General features: G+C 53.2%; 8 protein-coding genes; 3 read left to right on the top strand and 5 right to left on the bottom strand.

Moving 5' to 3' along the window:
- Positions 1–456: 456 nt before the first annotated feature.
- RCC_06638 (uncharacterized protein) lies at positions 457–921 on the bottom strand (the record flags this gene model as incomplete). XM_023771901.1 has 3 exons in its annotated part: positions 457–683; positions 741–827; positions 885–921. The coding sequence occupies 3 exons, from the start codon at positions 919–921 to the stop codon at positions 457–459; spliced, it is 351 nt and encodes a 116-aa protein (XP_023627669.1).
- A 196-nt stretch (positions 922–1,117) lies between these two features.
- RCC_06637 (related to permeases-unknown function) lies at positions 1,118–3,507 on the bottom strand (the record flags this gene model as incomplete). XM_023771900.1 has 2 exons in its annotated part: positions 1,118–2,503; positions 2,560–3,507. 2 exons carry the CDS (start codon positions 3,505–3,507, stop codon positions 1,118–1,120), a joined length of 2,334 nt encoding a protein of 777 aa, XP_023627668.1.
- Positions 3,508–3,738: 231 nt separating this feature from the next.
- RCC_06636 (uncharacterized protein) lies at positions 3,739–4,288 on the top strand (the record flags this gene model as incomplete). XM_023771899.1 has 2 exons in its annotated part: positions 3,739–4,009; positions 4,062–4,288. 2 exons carry the CDS (start codon positions 3,739–3,741, stop codon positions 4,286–4,288), a joined length of 498 nt encoding a protein of 165 aa, XP_023627667.1.
- A 957-nt stretch (positions 4,289–5,245) lies between these two features.
- On the top strand, positions 5,246–5,734 carry RCC_06635 (uncharacterized protein; the record flags this gene model as incomplete). The annotated part of the gene is made up of 1 exon (XM_023771898.1): positions 5,246–5,734. The coding sequence occupies one exon, from the start codon at positions 5,246–5,248 to the stop codon at positions 5,732–5,734; it is 489 nt and encodes a 162-aa protein (XP_023627666.1).
- A 505-nt stretch (positions 5,735–6,239) lies between these two features.
- RCC_06634 (related to ACOB protein) lies at positions 6,240–7,180 on the bottom strand (the record flags this gene model as incomplete). XM_023771897.1 has 2 exons in its annotated part: positions 6,240–6,880; positions 6,943–7,180. The coding sequence occupies 2 exons, from the start codon at positions 7,178–7,180 to the stop codon at positions 6,240–6,242; spliced, it is 879 nt and encodes a 292-aa protein (XP_023627665.1).
- Positions 7,181–7,683: 503 nt separating this feature from the next.
- Positions 7,684–9,544, bottom strand: RCC_06633 (uncharacterized protein; the record flags this gene model as incomplete). XM_023771896.1 has 4 exons in its annotated part: positions 7,684–7,988; positions 8,038–9,046; positions 9,152–9,222; positions 9,283–9,544. 4 exons carry the CDS (start codon positions 9,542–9,544, stop codon positions 7,684–7,686), a joined length of 1,647 nt encoding a protein of 548 aa, XP_023627664.1.
- Positions 9,545–10,162: 618 nt separating this feature from the next.
- Positions 10,163–13,537, bottom strand: RCC_06632 (related to 5'-3' exoribonuclease 2; the record flags this gene model as incomplete). XM_023771895.1 has 2 exons in its annotated part: positions 10,163–12,731; positions 12,843–13,537. The coding sequence occupies 2 exons, from the start codon at positions 13,535–13,537 to the stop codon at positions 10,163–10,165; spliced, it is 3,264 nt and encodes a 1,087-aa protein (XP_023627663.1).
- Positions 13,538–14,040: 503 nt separating this feature from the next.
- Positions 14,041–17,738, top strand: RCC_06631 (uncharacterized protein; the record flags this gene model as incomplete). XM_023771894.1 has 2 exons in its annotated part: positions 14,041–14,412; positions 14,475–17,738. The coding sequence occupies 2 exons, from the start codon at positions 14,041–14,043 to the stop codon at positions 17,736–17,738; spliced, it is 3,636 nt and encodes a 1,211-aa protein (XP_023627662.1).
- Between the last annotated feature and the right edge of the window lie 485 nt (positions 17,739–18,223).

Genomic DNA, 18,223 nt, shown 5'->3' with positions numbered 1-18,223 from the left:
TAGTATGAGCGGCCGTCGATACTGAGCGGATCAACACGCTTCAATGATTGATTCGATCACATTCTTATTAGCAAAAGGAGTATAATTTTATGAGCGATGTCTAGCGTAGGCGAGGATCTGTAGCAATGAAGGTGCGGTGCATCGGTTTTGGCATGGACCTCTTAATCGGCACATCTCTCTCAGGCCAACGGAGTGGGATTAGCCACAGTCGAATTGGTGGATGCGTCGCGGTTTACTCTGATTGAATACCATCAATTACAGAGGAAGTCTTGATGATCGTTTCAGTCCATCAATTTCAGTCCTCGCGACATAACCTGATGAACCAAACCCGTTTGCATAACTCGTGCCCTTATCAACTTCCGCGGAGTGAGTGCTTGCCTCTCTGAAACTTGTCTCTCGGCTTGATAGTCGGTCTCGAAGCCACTAGAGAACCCTCCAACAGCAGAGTCCCCTCATTCATAACGTGGAGGCCAAACGTCTCTGCCGTATCAAGGCGGGCGGGTGTCGCCATAGTCCCGCCTCGCCAGGAACTCGACCACCCAGATTGTAGTCCGGCGTAACACCAGAAACATGCGCAACAATAGTCAACGCTTTCGCGAGAACAGCATCGGCATCAGGGTTGTTCCTCATGACACCGGTCTGACTGTCCATAGTCCGACTGCTCGAAGGCGAAGAGTCTTGACCTACATTGATGGACTGAGCTCGTATGCTGGAAAGTCGAGTTTCAAGAGACCACTTACTGTGCTGTTCGGACTTGGAATCTTCTCGGGAGATGTCACATGCGGGAGTGCTCAGTCGCGCCTCGAGCTGCTGTCGCCGCTTGCTGACTGTTGAAAATCGTCAGATCATTTATTGGCATTGGGGGAATGGTTGGCTATTCATACGTTCTAATCGTGTCTTCTCGGATTGCGCCCCTGTCATGTTTGGATGCTGCGGCTCCATCTCCGAGTTCGAGAGTGCGTTGGAGTCGCAGAGCGATGGTTGATGTGTGGAAGAGGAGTGAGGTCAAGTGAAAGCCAGAATGCATCAGCCAGCAGAGTTTCAGATGAATCACAGCATGTGAAAGCGTGTCATACGTGAAGTGAGGAATGAATGGCAAGTGACATTGCTATTCCCTTCACACCATCAAATGCGGTACTTTCGCGCTAGCAAGACCAAGATTCACAATGCTCAATAAACCCTCACCCAAGATCAACCCCGATGCGAGGACTATCATGGGAGTTTCTGCCCTTCTCTTATATTGTGTCCAGTACCATGCCAGTAGCCCACCAGCCGTACGCGCGAGCGTGAAGGACGGTGTGTTGTACATGCCGACAGCTACAGCAATGCCACCAGGAACGTACGGCACCCATGCCGCTTTACGTCTGGTTCCATAGATTCGAAGGACGGTCAAAAGTGCCCAAATAATCGCGGCGCCAAACGCAAACTCTGCCGTTTTAGGAGGGAGTCCCTGCCCGGTGACCAGCCGGGCTGTAAAGACCCACACGAAACCCGTAGGCACCTGAAACAATCCACCGGGGATGGTGTAGACATTTGTGTAGAGTCGATACACGCATGCGCTCACGACAGCACCTATTCCAGACCCGATCAACTGTCCAATAAACTGCGCCTTGGGACTGGCTCCAAGAAGGTGTCCTGTCTTTAAATCCTGGAGCAGATCTCCAGCCTGCAGCGCACCTGCTTCACTTATTCCACCAGCTATGAGATTAATCGTGACGGCATTAGGAGTTCCAGCTGGGACAACAGCTGCAAAGATGAGCTGGGTGAGTTTGCTGATGCCCGAGACGGGATTGAGGTCAGTCTCTCCAAGCGCTCGTACGCCCATGATACTCAAAAGTAGGGCAAGTACGAGCGCAAGGACTGTCAGTCCAATGCTGATGATTCCTGCAAAGGAATACTGCACAGCACCGATGCAGAAGACCAGCGACAAAAATAGGCCGATGAGGGTCGTCTTCACGCCAATCTGATGCTCAGGGGGCGCATCGTACTCTTCAATATCCATCGCCGATTTCGTCTTCCTCAAAGCATGGTGGGTATCGCCATCGACCGGATCCTCTAGATTTACTGGACTGTACCCTCTTACTAAAGGCCGCGAGACTTCCCTGAGGTACCTAAATACCCCTCTGCGTCGCATACCGCGAAAGATCTCGGGGCCGTACTCCCGACTATACCAGATAGCAGGTCGCATGACGAGCCATCCTAAGCTGATAATCGCGTCAGCGAGCATGATAGCAAGACTGACCCAGACTATCCATCCCTTTGAGCCAGTGTTCCAGTCTGAGACAGGGCCCGATGCCCAACCTTCGTGTTTCGCAATTGGCGACAGCACTGCCCAGCCAATTACAGAGCCTATAAACATGTGGATTGTCGTTGAAGGTCCCATAATAATGCCTTGGCCAACGTAAGCCGGGCTCGGATTCAGGTTCCACAGCCAGACTTCAGATAAATGAGAGCCTAATATGGGTATGGAGTGAAGCTGGGGGATAAAGTAAGACACAAGGGTCTGTGAATATGGTTAGCATCCTGAAAAGTGGCCGAGGCGTCGAGTTTTGTACGTACATATGCCCCGGAAACACAGAAGGACGTTATCAATAACCGAATCTGCTCCTGCCAGTCTCGTTTTGCAGCATCGCTCTGGCTGTCACGCCTCTGGAGCGGCTCTTCCTCTTCTGGCGCCAGACTATCACCGATAAGAGCTCGACTCTCTTCGTCGTCTTCAGAATGCTGTCGTCTTCTACGACGAGCGGAATGTTGCTCAATGTTACCCTCTACACCCGTCAGTTCGCCGYCATGAAGAACGCCGATCATCAAAGCAGTCGCAGTTCCCGACGGAAACTTGAGCTTCTCACGGACGATGACTTCTTTACGAAGAGGAACGGCGAAAAGGACACCAAAGAAGCAGAGGCCCAGGGCCCATCCGATAAGCTTTGACATGGGCAGTCGAATACCGGTCATCGCCTCTTGAGACGTGGAGGTCGCTAACGCGTGTGGCTTCTGTGAATCAGGAATCTCGGAGGGCTTCAGCAGAAATTCCAGGGCCGGAACAACGCCTACGAATCCACATCCTAAGGGCATAGTTCCTACAGATCCAGCGACTGTCTGTACCAACACATTTTCGACCTCGCTGAATCCTTCCCCAAATCCCATTCTCTTTAGAGGCCCGCCCATTCTATCAGCAAACGTTCGAAGACCTTTGAAGTACGCGAATCCGATCAACGCGCTCGGCATGGCCATGGAAGATACCCATCCGGTTTGCAGACCAAAGTAGGTGTTGGAAAAGGCGATGAGTATACCAATCAAGATCCCCGTGAATAGTGCCCTGGCTGTGAACTGGGGCTGCTCGCTCCTTTTCGCCAGAAATGCAGCGTCTGGCTCTTGGCCGATGGGCTCCTGTGCGATACTGCGACTGGTCTCGTGCTCCAGGCCATGCTCATCGTCACTGGGCGTGCTCATGTCTTCGTTCCAGTTCTCGGAAGATCCGGACGGTATCCCTCTGTCCGGCGCCATCTGCAGAGCTCCCGTCTCTCACTACTTGCGTAGGAGTGGGTGAGAAGGAAGAGGCGGCCATCGCAAAGGTGGTGCTCAGCATTCTGGTCCGCGGATGACGTGCCTGCTAGCGGTGGAGCCACAAAGCTTATTTTATCTGTGCCTATCAGCCGGAGTCGGAGCCGGATGCGAAACGAGAATTTAACATCCTGACGAACATTTTATTGTGAGACTTCAATCTACCGCTGCACAATGCCGGAACTTCCCCACGGATGGCGTATGAGGAACAGTGCGGGCGAAGTCGAAGGCCCACCTCCGGAAGACGATTACTCAGATAGCGGAAGCGAGGAGCCTTTCGACATCAAACCAGACTCGGAAGGATGGGATGATGTTGAAGACGACTCGGAGCCCGTAAGCATCCAATGCTTACTTACCGATGAAAAGTTCCCATCAGCCAAAGCGATGATTGAACATTGCAAAGACAAGTTGGGCTTTGATTTTGTCGCCATCCAGCAACAACACAGTAGGTAAACCAAACCATTTCACCGCCCATCTTCATACTAAGACAACTATAGAATTGGACTTTTATTCCAGCATCAAGCTGGTGAACTACATCCGAGCTGAAGTCAAAGCTGGAAAGGAGAAGCCTGATGTGAGCGATCCTACTTTGTGGGCCGACGACAAGTATCTTCAGCCTACCTTGGAGGACGATGCCTTACTGTTCGGATTGGATGAGCTGGATGATACCCCATTGGCGGTAGATGGAGACGATGCAGAGGCTGGTGACGAGCGTAAGGCATGAGGCCTTTTTGTTCAAAGGCGAAATTAAGCACTTACACGAGTGTCGCCTGCCGACGAAGCACCTTGGACGCTGCCATAACTCGTGGGCGAATGCATTATTGCTCTGCGTACGGCTGACGGTCAAGCTGGAACCCTAAATTCAGAACGTCTGTTCTGCAATCCCAAAGATCGTGAGTCTAGGGCGAGCACATCTGAGACAACAGAGCCGCGTGCATGGTGGAAGAAAGACTTCCGCTTTCAAGCTAAGGTCACCACCCCATCAAATGCTTTGACAGCCCAAGTGATGTCGGTGATGATGCTACCCTCTGCAACTTCTCCGTAGAGCTACTTTACAATGATTCTGACACAGTCAAGGGTATCAATGATCGACAGACTCTGGTAACGGCCAGGTCCAGTCGGTMCCTTGCTCAGACATGAAAGAAAGTGTGCCTAAGCCTTCAACTCATGTCACATCACTTACTACYGCCTTATAGTGACTTTCACACCGTAAGCAACGCTCTATTTTACATCAGACACACTTTCCCCCTTCCATCTCCTCTACATGCACTGCCCTACCTCACAATGCCTGGAAAGGCCCAATTATGTGGTCCCTCGCACTAAGATGACCGCGTTGAGAAGAAGACACAAGGCTTGGAGGTCGTACGCATCCAACACAAATTCTCAAACACCATTACGACGACGATAGTATTCAAAACGTCAGAAGACGAGGAGTTGAGGGATGAGCATGGCAGCCGCTAAGTGGGCTGGAGCCACACACGGAGAGACATGACTTCTGTTGGCATTGCTGCATGTGAAGACTTGCGAAGACTTACAATCCAATATACCAAGTTGAAATATAGAAGAACGGAAATCAGCCGCCATTTCATGCARACCGCAGTCGATGCGCGGATAATCCTTTTTCCTTGACCCGAAATCCCTGTCTCGAATTCACTTTACCTCGTCCTCATCAACAGCATCAATGGCGGACTCCACAGCCATCGAGCCCGCTCACGGCAATGCATCTCCCAACCAAAACACCCGCCTCTCCACGGCAAAGAAACACATCCAATTCATGATTGACCCGAAAACCTCACCGCAGCCAACCCAGCTCCGCACCCGCGCCTTCCTCCGCAGTCTCCGCTACATCACCGTCTTCCTCTTCTGGCGAATCGTTCGATATGCCAAATACGCAGCCATTGGCGCGATAGTCGCTGCAATCAGCGGAACGGCAATCGGATCTGTGGCGAGCGGTGCTGCGTTTTTGATTGCGCCGACGGGAATTCTCGGTGGTGCTGGCGTGGGACTGTTGTGGGCTATGGCGAGATTTGGATGGAATCGGGCGAGTCATAGGGTACGGAAGAAGAATGGCGAAGTCGGTGCGGATCCAAGGAAAGACGAGCAGGATGATGCGGGTGAAGGAGAGGAGAGGGAAGCGGTGCCGCTGATACCAAAGGCGGAGCCTTGGTAGAGGGATAAGGATAGAATGGAACCAGGCCAATCTAACATAATGCTGTCATTCGTTCTGGACAGAACATCATATTGTTCTTTACCCGCCACCGCGTATTTTGCCAGGCAGGCATGATTGTCAACTGATTGAACCCAGCTCGACTGACACCCGGCATTTCCATACGCATTGCAATGATTGCTGCTTGGACGGGGTTCAAACAGCATTCAGCGCATCTTCACTCAGAGCCAATGTCTGGTCCCAGAAATGGCGAGTAGTCTCTCCAACCACATGGAAAGCTCTTCATATGTCATTTCTTCGATATCTCGTAATGATGCAGAGTGCCTCGCATCCGTAGATGCAGCAGGTCGCGCTATTCTGCTGTATATTCGTGGCCTCCGCGGCCTATGTCTCCGACGCTCTTCGTCGCCCGTTGTTTCTCTTCGCCTCGACCGCGACTTCTCGTTTTCCCGCAGTCACAGCATCATTTCTCGAGACTACTTTACTGAGAGGGTTGTCCCAAGCCACCCTATCGCTTGGAAAAGTATCCCTTCAGACCTCCCTTCTTCTTACTCGTAGTCCCACTATCCAGGTCCATGACATCGTCGTCGTCGTCGCTGTACTCCTCATTCGACACCTCCCGCTTAAAGGCGTTGCGTGTGTTGTGACCCGTTCGACTGGGAGCTGCCGGAGCCATCGTCTTGCCCGAGTTGCCTCCCTTCTCCGCCTCATCCGTCACTCCCTTGACCTGCCGCTCTGCTCTAGCTTCCTGCTTCGCACGCTTTTCTGACTCGTTCTTGACCTTCTTAATCTCGGCATCAAGACCCACCAGCATTGCATCGCAGCGTCCGCTCCAGGCTGCAAGTTCGGCGATCATGGACTGCACACTGCCCGGTGCCAGGTCTCGGAGAGGCGCGACAGATGTGATGTTGATCGTCTGAGCGGCGGGATTGAGAGTACCGGTGATGAGATCGCTATAGAGAGCGGTTGTGATGAGCTGCTCCAGCTCGACGGGCGAGGCAAGGTCTAGGCGGGTGCAGAGGGACTGATAGCTGAGGGTTGATCCAGTGGAAGGCGAATCGGACTTTTGGGAGGCCAATGTGAGGAGGGAGAGTAGACGGAGCTTCTGAGCTTGTGTGTCAGAGAGCGGGGGAAGAGAAGCGGATGCGTCTGTATAAATATCAACGGGCTGTCACATGTGAAATGGCCTTTTTGGATGAAAGTATACTCACTCTTATAGTCCTCCCACGTTCCCCAGRCGAAAAGCTCGAGCAGCGTGTAGAAGTTTCCATATTGCTCTTGACCTGCCAGCGCCTGCACATTGGGTTGTTGCAGCAGCTCGGCGAAGACGTATGTGTTGGCGGCGGAGGTGGCCTGCGCGACGAGATCGGCGGCGGCGCGGGGTGAATTGGCCGATTTGGCGAGGGCCACAAAGGGTGCGAGCGCGTTGATGGCGCGCGTCTGGTCCATTGTGGATGTGTGGTGGTAGCGGTGAGGAGAGAAGGCGAAGATGGATGCAATAGTTTGAGAGCTCGGTGTTTGATGATGGAGCTTGAGCGAGCCGTGCTTCTAAACACCGCTAAGTCCGGCTAGTCATTCACTTCGTCAAAAGTAAAAGAAGAAGTCGGATTTCGAATTTTCGATCGACACAGGCATGTTTTGGGAATATTAGCACAATATGATGGACTATTCAGGCCGCGAGAGTATGGACCGTCCAATCGATCGATTTCGGGACTACATTCGAGAGCCAGGTTTCGACTGAATCGCACTGTAGTTCGGCGAACAACACTGCTAGTACCTTTCATTGGCCTAGAAACAGCGATTGCGTTGTAAGAGCAATTTGTTGGAATGTCTCGGCTTCCATTCCATCAAGAAGCTCCCAAACCAACGAATGTACTCCTCCTCAGCTCAACAACCTCTGACCCCTCGCCAGCGGCCCCGTGACCACATCTGCTCCCTCAGATCGTCTCATTTCACGGCTTGACCGGTGTTTTAACCCCAAAGAATATCACATGAACAGTGATATCATCTCTCACGTTTCTAGAATACGGCGATTGAACGCTCATGACCCCCTCGAACAGATCTCTTCGCTTTCCGCCCAGAGCGTTCTTCACAAGGTGAACCGCGGCATGGTCGTCCTCGTTGACAAAGTACTTAGGAGACGATTTCCACTTCAGACATCTCTCTTCCTCGTCCCACCATGTGTCGTCTCCAGCTTCCAGGTCACTGGCGCTTGTGAATGTTGGGGGAAGGCCAGAATTTCTCCGTCGGACGAGTTCTAAAGTAACGTCAGCATCATCGATTGACTTCGAACCAGGAAATCGTACCGTTCCACTGGGTGCTCCCTGCATTCTCGTCTAGAAAAGCTTCTGGTCTGTTCTTGTCCAGCCATTGCTGTACACAAGTTACAGCATCATCCGACGATAGATTGTCCCACAGGCCATCACTGGCCATGATCAAGAAATCCGGGTGACCCGGTGCGGTATTAATCTTGGTCGTCGTAACTTCTGGCTCCGCGGTGATATATGGTGGAGTCTTGACTACTCCGTTAGGTCGCGGAGCTGGGCCGAAAAACTTCTCTTGCGCCATTCTCGTCAACTCTTCCTTCCATTTCCATCTTGCATCCCCAAAAGCTCTCGATATCGCTAGGCCAAACACACGGCCTGTCTTGGGGTCAACAATTCCCTCTTCTCCGGGATGCTCGCGCGCAATACGTTCCACTTCGTTTTGGTTGAAACCTGTATGGTCAACAGAAAGGGGCACGGCCACGTATCTCTGTCCAATGGAATCCCACCGCCCCAAAACAGCTCTCGAGTCTCCCACATTTGCAATGCGTAGTAACGATCGAACGGGGTCGTATAATGCCAAGATCGCACAAGAACCAGAGAACGCTGCGGCGCCAGTTGCCACCATCTCCGCGAGAGGCCCTCCCATCTGCAAGCGGTTGCCGGCCTCTCCAACGATTGCATGATCGATGGTTTGAAAAGCCTTCTTGATCGTGCTGACGATCCGAGCTTCATTCGGCTGGTCCATGCACTTTGCGTCCCACAAATGCTCGCCAACAATCGTGGGTAGGAAGTCCTTGAGATACTGCGAGGTGCGTGGTCCGGCATGACCATCAAAAACGGCCCACTCGTACCAATCTCTGGTCTGGTCATTGAAAAAGTTGTAGGCACCGCTGGACCATGTATCCTCGCAGGGTTGATTAGAAGGCGACGTTACAGTGTGGGCAACGGCTGTTGGTGTGACAGAGAAACCGGAGCGAGCAAGTAAAAGCTCGGTAGCATGCTCGGCATCTAATGGCGGCACCTGCACAAATGGCTTGATTAGCAGTGTCTCGTACAGTTCAGTATCTCGAATTCATCTCCGATGTCCTAGCATGATCTCAGGGGATCTGTATGCATGCGTGAGGTCCATGATCGTTTCAGAGATCCAACTTACATGCCGAGCAGCAGCATCATTAGCACCTGCAATCAAAGCCTCTTGGATCTTTTCGGCGGCCTCCCCTTCGTCTGCATCATAAATTAGCAACATTAATTTCCACGGYTCAGACTTGAGATGGTAGAACATACTTTGCAACTCGGACAACAAATCTGACGGAATTTCAAGCACAGCGAGAACCGTGACAGCTCCGACTGAGAAACACAAGGTGCTCCACAGAACATTTCGCAGTATTCTTCGCGGTCTTTTGGGAGGTTGAGGCGGCGGTTGTTGAAAGTAGGTCGTATGTGGCACCGGAGGGTGTTGCTGTCCAGTGATGTTTCTCTTGAGGCATGAAAATCGGGGAGCCTGTCTTAGCTGGATTCTTGCCGCTCGGATTGTTCGCGACCACATCTGTCTTGAGTTGTCCGGACGCTCCGGTGAGTTGATAGAGCTATGGCATGCACTTGAAGACGCGCGAGGTCGCAGCGAGAAAGGGTCGACGCGCAGAGAGGAGGCTAATGTACCTGGAACGGCGATCTCAAACTCTAATTTGCGGGACTTCGGATTAAATCGATGGAGGCAGATGCAACAGCAACACGATGAATATGACATTTTTCGGTGAGACACCTGGCTCTCCGTCTCCGAGATATAGTTCGATTCTGTTTCTCGTAGCCACCAGTTGGCGAGCGGAGTTGTCGATTCACTGCCTGGCACTACGAGAGCCGGCAACTTTCAACTTCTCCATCCCTTATGCGGAAGGAACATGAAGTCCACGGAATGTTCTTTTCCTGCTTGCTAAATGTGGACGGGCATATTCAATCCTGTAATCACCATTCAACACAGCCGACCCATAAATTGTGACTCGGTAAAACCCGTGGAATCTTGCACACAGCTGCATCGCAAAGCAGTCACTTTCAATCTGTCTCTCGAAGCATCTTCAAATACTACCTTACTACAGTACATCACTCCGAGATCCTGCGCCCCTCAGCGTACCTTTTCATCGAGCCAGTGGTCAAGAGCTGGGAGCACCTAGTAGCGTCGACCACCACGGCCACCTCCCCGGCCGCCCTGATAGCTGTAGCCATTCGAATCTTGTCCATAGCCTCCGCCACCGCCACCGCCATAGCCCTGGTTGTAGCCACCGCGTTGGTCATAAGTGCCCTGTCCTCCCCCGTATCCACCGCGTCCCCCGTAGCCATTCTGATGGCCGCCGTATCCGTTCTGCGGAGGAGGTGGTGGACCTCGGCCTTGTCCATAGTTTGCCGGAGGGTAGCCCTGTGGAGGCAAGGGAGGGTAGCCCGGGGGAGGTCTGCCTCCGCCTTGCTGTGGTGGGTAAACGCCGTGCTGCGCTGCCTGTGCAGCGAGGTGTGGTGGCAGGTTAGAGAGTGCCTCAGCAGCGCGGCTTGCGTATTGATCATTTCCGCGACCGCCGTAGCCACCATTTCCTCCATATCCATTTCCGCCATAACCACCTCGGTTGTTGTTGTTGTTGTGTCCTCCCCTATCCCCTGCGGCATAGTTGATGCGACGACCATCTGACCTGTCACCATGCTGTGATAGCTGCACCCCACCGAAACTACGCCCAGACTTGTTTGCACGGTTCCGCGTCGTCTCAACGTCGTTRTAGTCTAGCACAGGCTCTGAAAACTTAACGCCAGGGAGCAGCATTGATTTGTGAACGCTCTTCAGAACAGGCATGTGATAGGAGATTTTCACACTCTCATCCATTTCCAAATCACCAAACTGATGATCTTGTTCGTCACTGGTCGGGAAAGGGAACTTAAGCTCCGAATTAGGGACATAAGATTCGTCCTTTGAGGCCTTGCCTGAGAGACCCTCGGATACCTTGGCATTGATCTTGAACTTTCCCTCTGTGGCTTTCTTGCCGTAAAAGTTTGACACGACGTCGTGGTAGAGTGGATGTTTCGTACTGAAAATCAATGCTTCTTCGCCGAAAGCATTCCGTCGCTGTTCATCCTTTGACAGAAGTGGATATTTGGTCGCCATGGCATCCAGCAGCTTCTTCTCATCAATAAAAGGAAGCAGAGCTACGCCTTGCCACGCGAACTTCTTGCCGTTGAGATCCACTTCGAAGTCTTCCGGGTAGAATTCCTTGATGGGACTGTCGTCTTCCGTCATTAACGGGTGGAAGACGGCGGGCAAGGTGTGGTTTGATGCTGCAGGCATGACACCCATCAGCTGCTCGTAGGGGTGGAAAGGCTTTCCCTTCTCGAAGTTGACGACTTGCTTCTCCATATCCACGAAATCGGCAGCGAAGGGTGCGTAGTGATGAGGATAGTACCATGTCCACGAAGGACAGCCCTGGAAATAATATAACAAGACCCACGCGAGGCCCTCAACGTAGCATCGTGCAACTGAATGGCGGAACTCAATGTCATGTGGTGAGACGTGAAACTTCTGTTCATAGTAACGGCCCTGATAGCCATCCTCCCACAGTTTGACAGTATCCTCGGGCATTTCTTCGCTAGTGTTCTTGGAATTGCCACCCAAAGCACCGGAGGTTCCCCGGTTGAGGGGGTCCGCGATCTCCTTGTCCGGGGTATTGCGGCCAGGTGTAGATGGATTCGAGCTAGCTTCGTCCGCCGCGGCGTCGTCGACCATATCGCGAGCGCGCTTGCCGAGCACGGGAGAGGGTTGGCTGCCGCCATCAGCACCGCCACTAGCAAAGAGAGCCTCAACCCCAGCCTTCTGGTTGTCGGCAGGCTTCTTGCTGCCCAGAAGTTTCTCTCGCAACACAGCGGCAGCAGACCGGTTGTCCTGGTTCGCCTTGTCGAGTGCGGCCTTTCCACCAACAACATCTGCGTGGGTCAGACCAGCGGTGTAGCGAGGGTCACTCTTGGTCTGTGCAGCACCAGGAGCGAATGTTGGCAGTGCATTCGGGTCGGGGGCGGCTTCGCCTCTGATGATGCCTCCTTTCGGACCTCTTCTCACAATAGTCTCGTCGAAGCCTGTTGGAGCACCACCATTCGACCAACGCGCCCTTTTGTTCCCCCTGTTCTCACGCTCATCGCGCRCCTTATTTCGAGCCGCAGTTCTCACTTCTGTCTCTCTTCTCCGCTTGAAGATGGCATCTTCCTGCTTTGCGAGCCCGGCGAGGATCAACTGCGCTCGCGCAAGATCTACGTGACCGTCCTTGGTCACGTACCCACCCATGACGGGAATGTTGTCGCGCCATATAGCAATTAGCGTGTCGATACCATCCTCGCGAATGTCAAGCGATGGCAGGTGTGGCAAGAAATCATTTCCAACGAAGAAACACATAAAAACCCAGTCGTCCAGTGCGCGCTCCAAGTCGAAACGGAAGCCTTGGTCGGGTACACTCATTTCAACTGCAAGATACTCGCGTAGAATACCGACGTRGAGCCAGATGAATGGCTTCGGTGGTTTGACCACGTTCTCGTCCGGCTTCACCAGGCCTTGGCAATTTGCAGCCATATGACCAGGCTGATTGCACTTTCGGCAATGACCGGGCTTGGTGTCGTTTGCGAAGAYGTCTTCGCGAAGGATACGGAAGTGGGGCTCGTGAGTTGCAATGCCCAACATGATCAGATCGGCATCCAGACCGTACATGACGTGTCTATGCGTGTTAGCAGAGAAATCGACATTGCATTTCGGTGAATGGGAAGGGTCTTCTTGAGCAGCGAGAGCTAGAGCTGTGCGGCAGAAAGAGATGTAACAGTAGACTTACCTGGAGTTTGGATCGTGATCAGGCGAACTGCGCTGAGATCGCACAAAGTTCATGATCTTATGCTCACCTTCGCCGGGTACAGTGGCATCAGAGATTACAACCTTCAGCTTCTCCCAAGCAGGGTCCGTAGACAATTTGTAGCTGACCCAGTATCGCAAGCTGGCCGCGAGCAAGTCCATGAAGGGAGTGCCGGGCGTGATGGAATTGGAGTCCCACGTCTTTTTCAGCGCGTGGCCTTCATCGACACGCTCGCCATTGGCAACCATGCGACGGTGGAACTCCGCCGCCTCGGCGTCCTTCTCCGCCGCTTCCTGTGCGCTGCGGAAACGCCGACTGCGCTGCTGGTTCATTTTGGCACGGGGAGCCACACCATCCACAGCGATCATCAAGAGTTTGCGCGGGCGCACCATGTTTACGACGCGTTCCGTGTACTCGAACACTGCTATCATCATCTCCTCCTCCGTCTCAGGCGCAGGACGGTCTTCGGGATGCGAACATGGATGGACGATACCATTCATGTCTAGGTATAAATTGTCCATCTCCTCGCCATTTGGATTGGGCCCGCGCGCATCGATCGGAATGGTGGTGGTCGTGCCATCGTCGTTCTCGACCTCGCGGGCCTGCTCCTCGACGACGGGTGAAATGATCTTTGGGTATTTCTTGCTGAGCCAWCTAAACAGCGCCGGAACACCCATCTTGGACGGTGGATGCGATAAGGATCGAGATGTACGTCCAGGTGAGAAAGGCGATTGGGGTCAGTCAGCGCGAGCTCCTCGAGGCTCACTTTCTGCTTCGATTCGTGGCGTCTACACAGGAGCTACAGGATTTCCGTCCCTGAGATTAATATGGCAGGTCAGGTCGTATCGGAGGCCGGGCAGAGAAGTTGACAAGGCTGCCGGCGCGTAGTTGGCGATGAAAGAGGAATGCAGCACGTCGTGGAGGCGAAGAAGTTGAAGGGTTCACTTCTAGACGCGGCAGCGGCCGAAAAGAATCCCGGGATTCCGGGGTCGATGGTCACTGGAACTTTTGGCTCAGGACACCGAGGGCCTTATTGCACAGAGACATCACAACGCGTTGAATCTTTGAAAACACGTGCTGGATTGAAACTACGACAGTCACGATATCACGTCGCATCGCGCGGTTTCCTACCATGAGATAATCACACCTGGTCCGGGGATTCACGACCCACGATTCCACAATGCTCAAGACACCACCTTTACAAACGGCCACGGCGACCATTGACACGCTCAGTGGCCGCCTGCAGTCCGCGACACTCCTTGAAGACCGACGCGCCGCGATCTTGGGCCTACGAAGTTTTGCCAAACAGTATCCCGCATCTGTCGCCAGTGGCTCCTTACGAGAGCTCATATCAACGCTCAAGCGAGATGGACTGGGAGATGCAAGCTCCGCTGGGAGTCAGGATGGCGAGACCCGTCGAAGTCAAGAGGGCGGCGATATTGACACGATTCGTCTGATTCTTGAAACTCTACTCATGCTATTCAACCCCGACTCGAGCTCGCCAGAGGCTGGTGACGAGATTGCATTGTTCCTGGCAGATGAGTTCTCAATGGTATGTCCTCCGTCACCACAAATCATACTTCATTAGAAAGGCAAGAGCTAAGCTAATGCCAGCGCCAAGACAACATCGTGATGCTCCTGAACTTGCTCGATCCTACCAGTCCCTACGCCGATTACTATTCCCGGTTGTACAGCGTACAGCTACTTTCTGCCGTCTGTGTCGCAAGACCCGAGCGATTGCAAGAGTGCATACTTTCTGCACCGTTGGGAACTTCGAGATTGGTGGGCGTGCTGGATGATGGACGAGATGCTGTACGAAATGCGGGACTATTGTTGCTCGTCGACCTTACTAGCGGAGCGAATGAAGACCTCAGAAAGATTGTGGCTTTTGAAGATGTCTTCGGCAAGATATTCGCTCTCATACAGCTCGAAGGGGGCCTCGCCGAGGCGGGCATCACTGCCCAGGATTGCTTGAGTCTTCTCGCGAACCTCATCAAGGGCTCTGCAAGCAACCAGACTATGTTCCGCGAGTCTGGATGTGTGGCTCAGATGGCTCAGCTGCTACAACAGGCATTTCCCTCAGACCCCTTAGAGGCCGCCTTCCTGGTACAAAGTCGTGAGAAGGCTGCGTGGGGTCTGCTGCAACTTCTCCGGCTTTTCCTAGTTCCTGGCGAGTCTGGGACTGCGCAGAACCAGGCTGCTTTTTTCAGGGCCGGAATCGCTCAAACCTTGATCGACCTCGGATTCTGTTCCAACCTGCCGACCCCCATTCAGACCACAGCACTGAGATCAGCCGCTGCGCTCATCGAGGACAATCCTTCTCTACAGGAGCAGTTCGCTGCGCTGACCACTGTCACACCCGCAGACACAGAGCACAATTCACAACAGGCCCAACAGGCACCCAAAACGAACGGCAGTCGTTTGAATCCTGGCTCCGGAAAGGGCAGCGCACGTGTCAGCGCGGAGACCCGTCGCACGTACATTATCGAAGCTCTATTAGACTTGGCTTTGAGCAAATCGCAAGCAGACTCCTCGCTGCGAGCGGCAGCTTGTGGGTTGACTCAGGCATACCTCACCAACCATGATAGAATAAAGGTTCATTTCCTTCAACGCGCCATTCACGGGCATGCGGAACAAGAGGAAGCAGCCAACGTACTTTTGACTTTGCTCCACCCGTCCGGAGATGACATCAACAGTGTTGTCTTCGCTTCTTGGATAGTGCAAGGCTTGGTGGCCGACAACCTCGAGGCGAAATCTGCTCTCGCTGCGGTTCGGGAGGGCAACGAGAGTGAAGGCGAGGATGTCGTCACCTGCATCCAAGGGCTCGGATCGCAATTGCAGGCTTCCCTACAGGCGCCGGTTGATGAGCGACTGGGTGCTGCCTATGCCAGCTTGCTGACCACTTTGCTTTGGGATTTCGCTCCAGGTGTCGACGACTTCTTGGCGGAAGGGTCAAGTCTACTGCAGAGTCTCGTGGGATTGGTGAAGACCCCCACAGAAGATCCTACCATCACTGGGTTGGCTGCCGTGCTCCTCGGGACGGTTTACGAGTTCAGCACCAAGGACTCGCCCATCCCGAGACGGACCATGGCACCAATTCTGCAACAGAAGCTTGGTCGAACGAAGTATCTCGAAGCACTTCTGCAGCTCCGCCGACAACCTGCAATTCGTGATTTTGATCTCGATCTAGAGTCCGACGAAGCCGGAGATGGTATGGTGAGCAAGGTATTCGCAGACTTATTCGCGTTGGAGTATTCTCGTCTACGAAGAGCCATTGACAAGGACCCTGGTGTCGAGGTTCTGCCTCCCTCTGCAGTCGAAGCGGGCATCGACCGCGATGTACTCGACGAGCTAAGACAACAGATCCAAGCTAGCAAAGATGCCCTTGCGTCGGCTCAAAAAGAAGCACTCGAGGCAGGGCAGAGAGGCGAGCAAGACCGTATGACTGCTGCCAAAGATGTACAAACTGCCAACTCAGAAGTTGAGCGTCTTAAAAAGATCAACCAAGCAATGCAACAGGGCCACGAGAAGGAAATTCAAAAGCTGGAGAAGAAGAACGAGCAGCAACGACAAGCTGCTGACGCACAGAACAAACGTGCGATCGCAGAGACAAAGCAAGAGGCCGAACGTCAAGCTCATGCCACTTTGAGAGAGCGGGAAGCTGGCACAGCGCAAAAGATCCAGGAGTACGAGCGGCGTCTTGCTGAACTAGGCAACGCCCTTCGAGCTGAGTCCACGGGTCACACAAACGTGAAGCAGCAGCTTGAAACTCTCACAGGGAAGCACAACGAGCTCATCAAGCGTGAGCGAGACCTGGCCCGCCAGCTTGAAGAACTGCAAAGAAAGCACGCCATTTCGGAACAGAAATTGCAGGCCGCCGAGGCAAGTGCTGCTGCTGCCGAGACCAAACTCAATATTGCCAAAACAGCTGTAGATGCCCGCGGCGAAGAGATGGACAGTCTCCAGTCGCAGCTCGAGGGAGTCAGGGACGAGCTCGCCGGCCGAGAGGAAGAGCTGAAAACCGAACGTGCCGGGTTTGCGGATCTTGAAAAAGAGCTTGAGGTAGCGAAAGAAGCCGCAAGTGCTCTTCGGAAAGAATTGAAGCTTGCAAGGGATACTGCGAAGACTCTCGAAACAGATCTGCAGCTTGCTCAGGATGCTGTCCAGGCCGCCGAGAAGCAAGTCAAAACGACAAAGGACGCTACCGCTGCCGCCGAAAAGGAGTCAAAGGCCGCAAAGGATACCATCAAAGCTGTCGAAAAGGAACGAGACGCTGCCAAGGCTGCGGTGAAATCTGCTGAGAAAGAGCGCGACACTGCCAAAGCTGCGATCAAAGCAGCCGAAAAGGAGCGCGACGCTGCCAAAGAATCTGCCAAGCCTGCCGACAAAGGTGGAAAAGCAGGTGGAAAGAAAGGTAGCACCGCTGCTGGACCTAGCGGCGCGGATAAGGAGAAGCTTGCCAAGCTCGAGGCCGATGTCGCCACATCGCAGGACAGCGAGAAGGCAGCAAAGGAGCAGCTGGCGAAACTTGAGGCCGACATTGCCGCATCGCGCGAAAGCGAGAAGGCGGCCAAAGAGGAACTTTCAAAGCATGAAGCCGATGTCGCTGCATTGAAGGAGAGCGAGGAGAGCGCCAAGGAGAAGCTGGAGAAGCTTGAGGCTGGCATTGCCAAGGCGAAGCAAGATGAAAAGGCTGCCAAGGAGGAGCTTGACACCATGTTGCTCGTTCTCAGCGATATTGAATCTAAACGGGACGAGTACAAGTCCAAGGTCAAGGAGCTCGGTGGTGAGGTGACGGAGGACGAGGATGAAGAAGATGACGAGGAGGAGGACGAGGACGAGGATGAGGATGAAGATGATGATGATGAGTTGGATTAGATAGCAGTCTGTGGTCGTATGAGTACACATTCGTACAGCACCTCAACCTATCGGAGTGAAATGTGCAGCCTCAAGGACTACAGCTTCGCAAACTCCTCGGACGTTCCAGTTGAGAGCGAACCACACCAATGTTTGATAAGGCTGCCTCATGCCCATGTTCCCAGTTCAAGCAATATTATTTTCATCACGGAGCTTAGGGTTAGGGTTGGGGTAGCGATATTTTCCACTAATGCCTCCTTCGCGACGGCAGCAACATTGAAGTCCAGCTAATTTGGCTTTCAGATGAGTGTTCGATGTCTGCTACTCTTTCACGGCCTATTTGGCGGCTGGTGTGGGAGATTGGCCAATTTTCCCGGGTTCACGATTCTTTGACCGCAATTGTGAAAATGGAGTGCTAGAAGGCATGATTTCCAGGTGTATTCTCGCACCACCTACAAGTAACCTAACAAATGCGACAAATACGACGAAAGGGTATGAGGAAAACA

The sequence above is a fragment of the Ramularia collo-cygni genome (assembly GCF_900074925.1).
Source record: "Ramularia collo-cygni strain URUG2 genome assembly, contig: RCC_scaffold10, whole genome shotgun sequence".
NCBI classification, from domain to species: Eukaryota; Fungi; Ascomycota; class Dothideomycetes; order Mycosphaerellales; family Mycosphaerellaceae; genus Ramularia; species Ramularia collo-cygni.
This window is presented reverse-complemented; position numbering and strand designations above follow the sequence as displayed.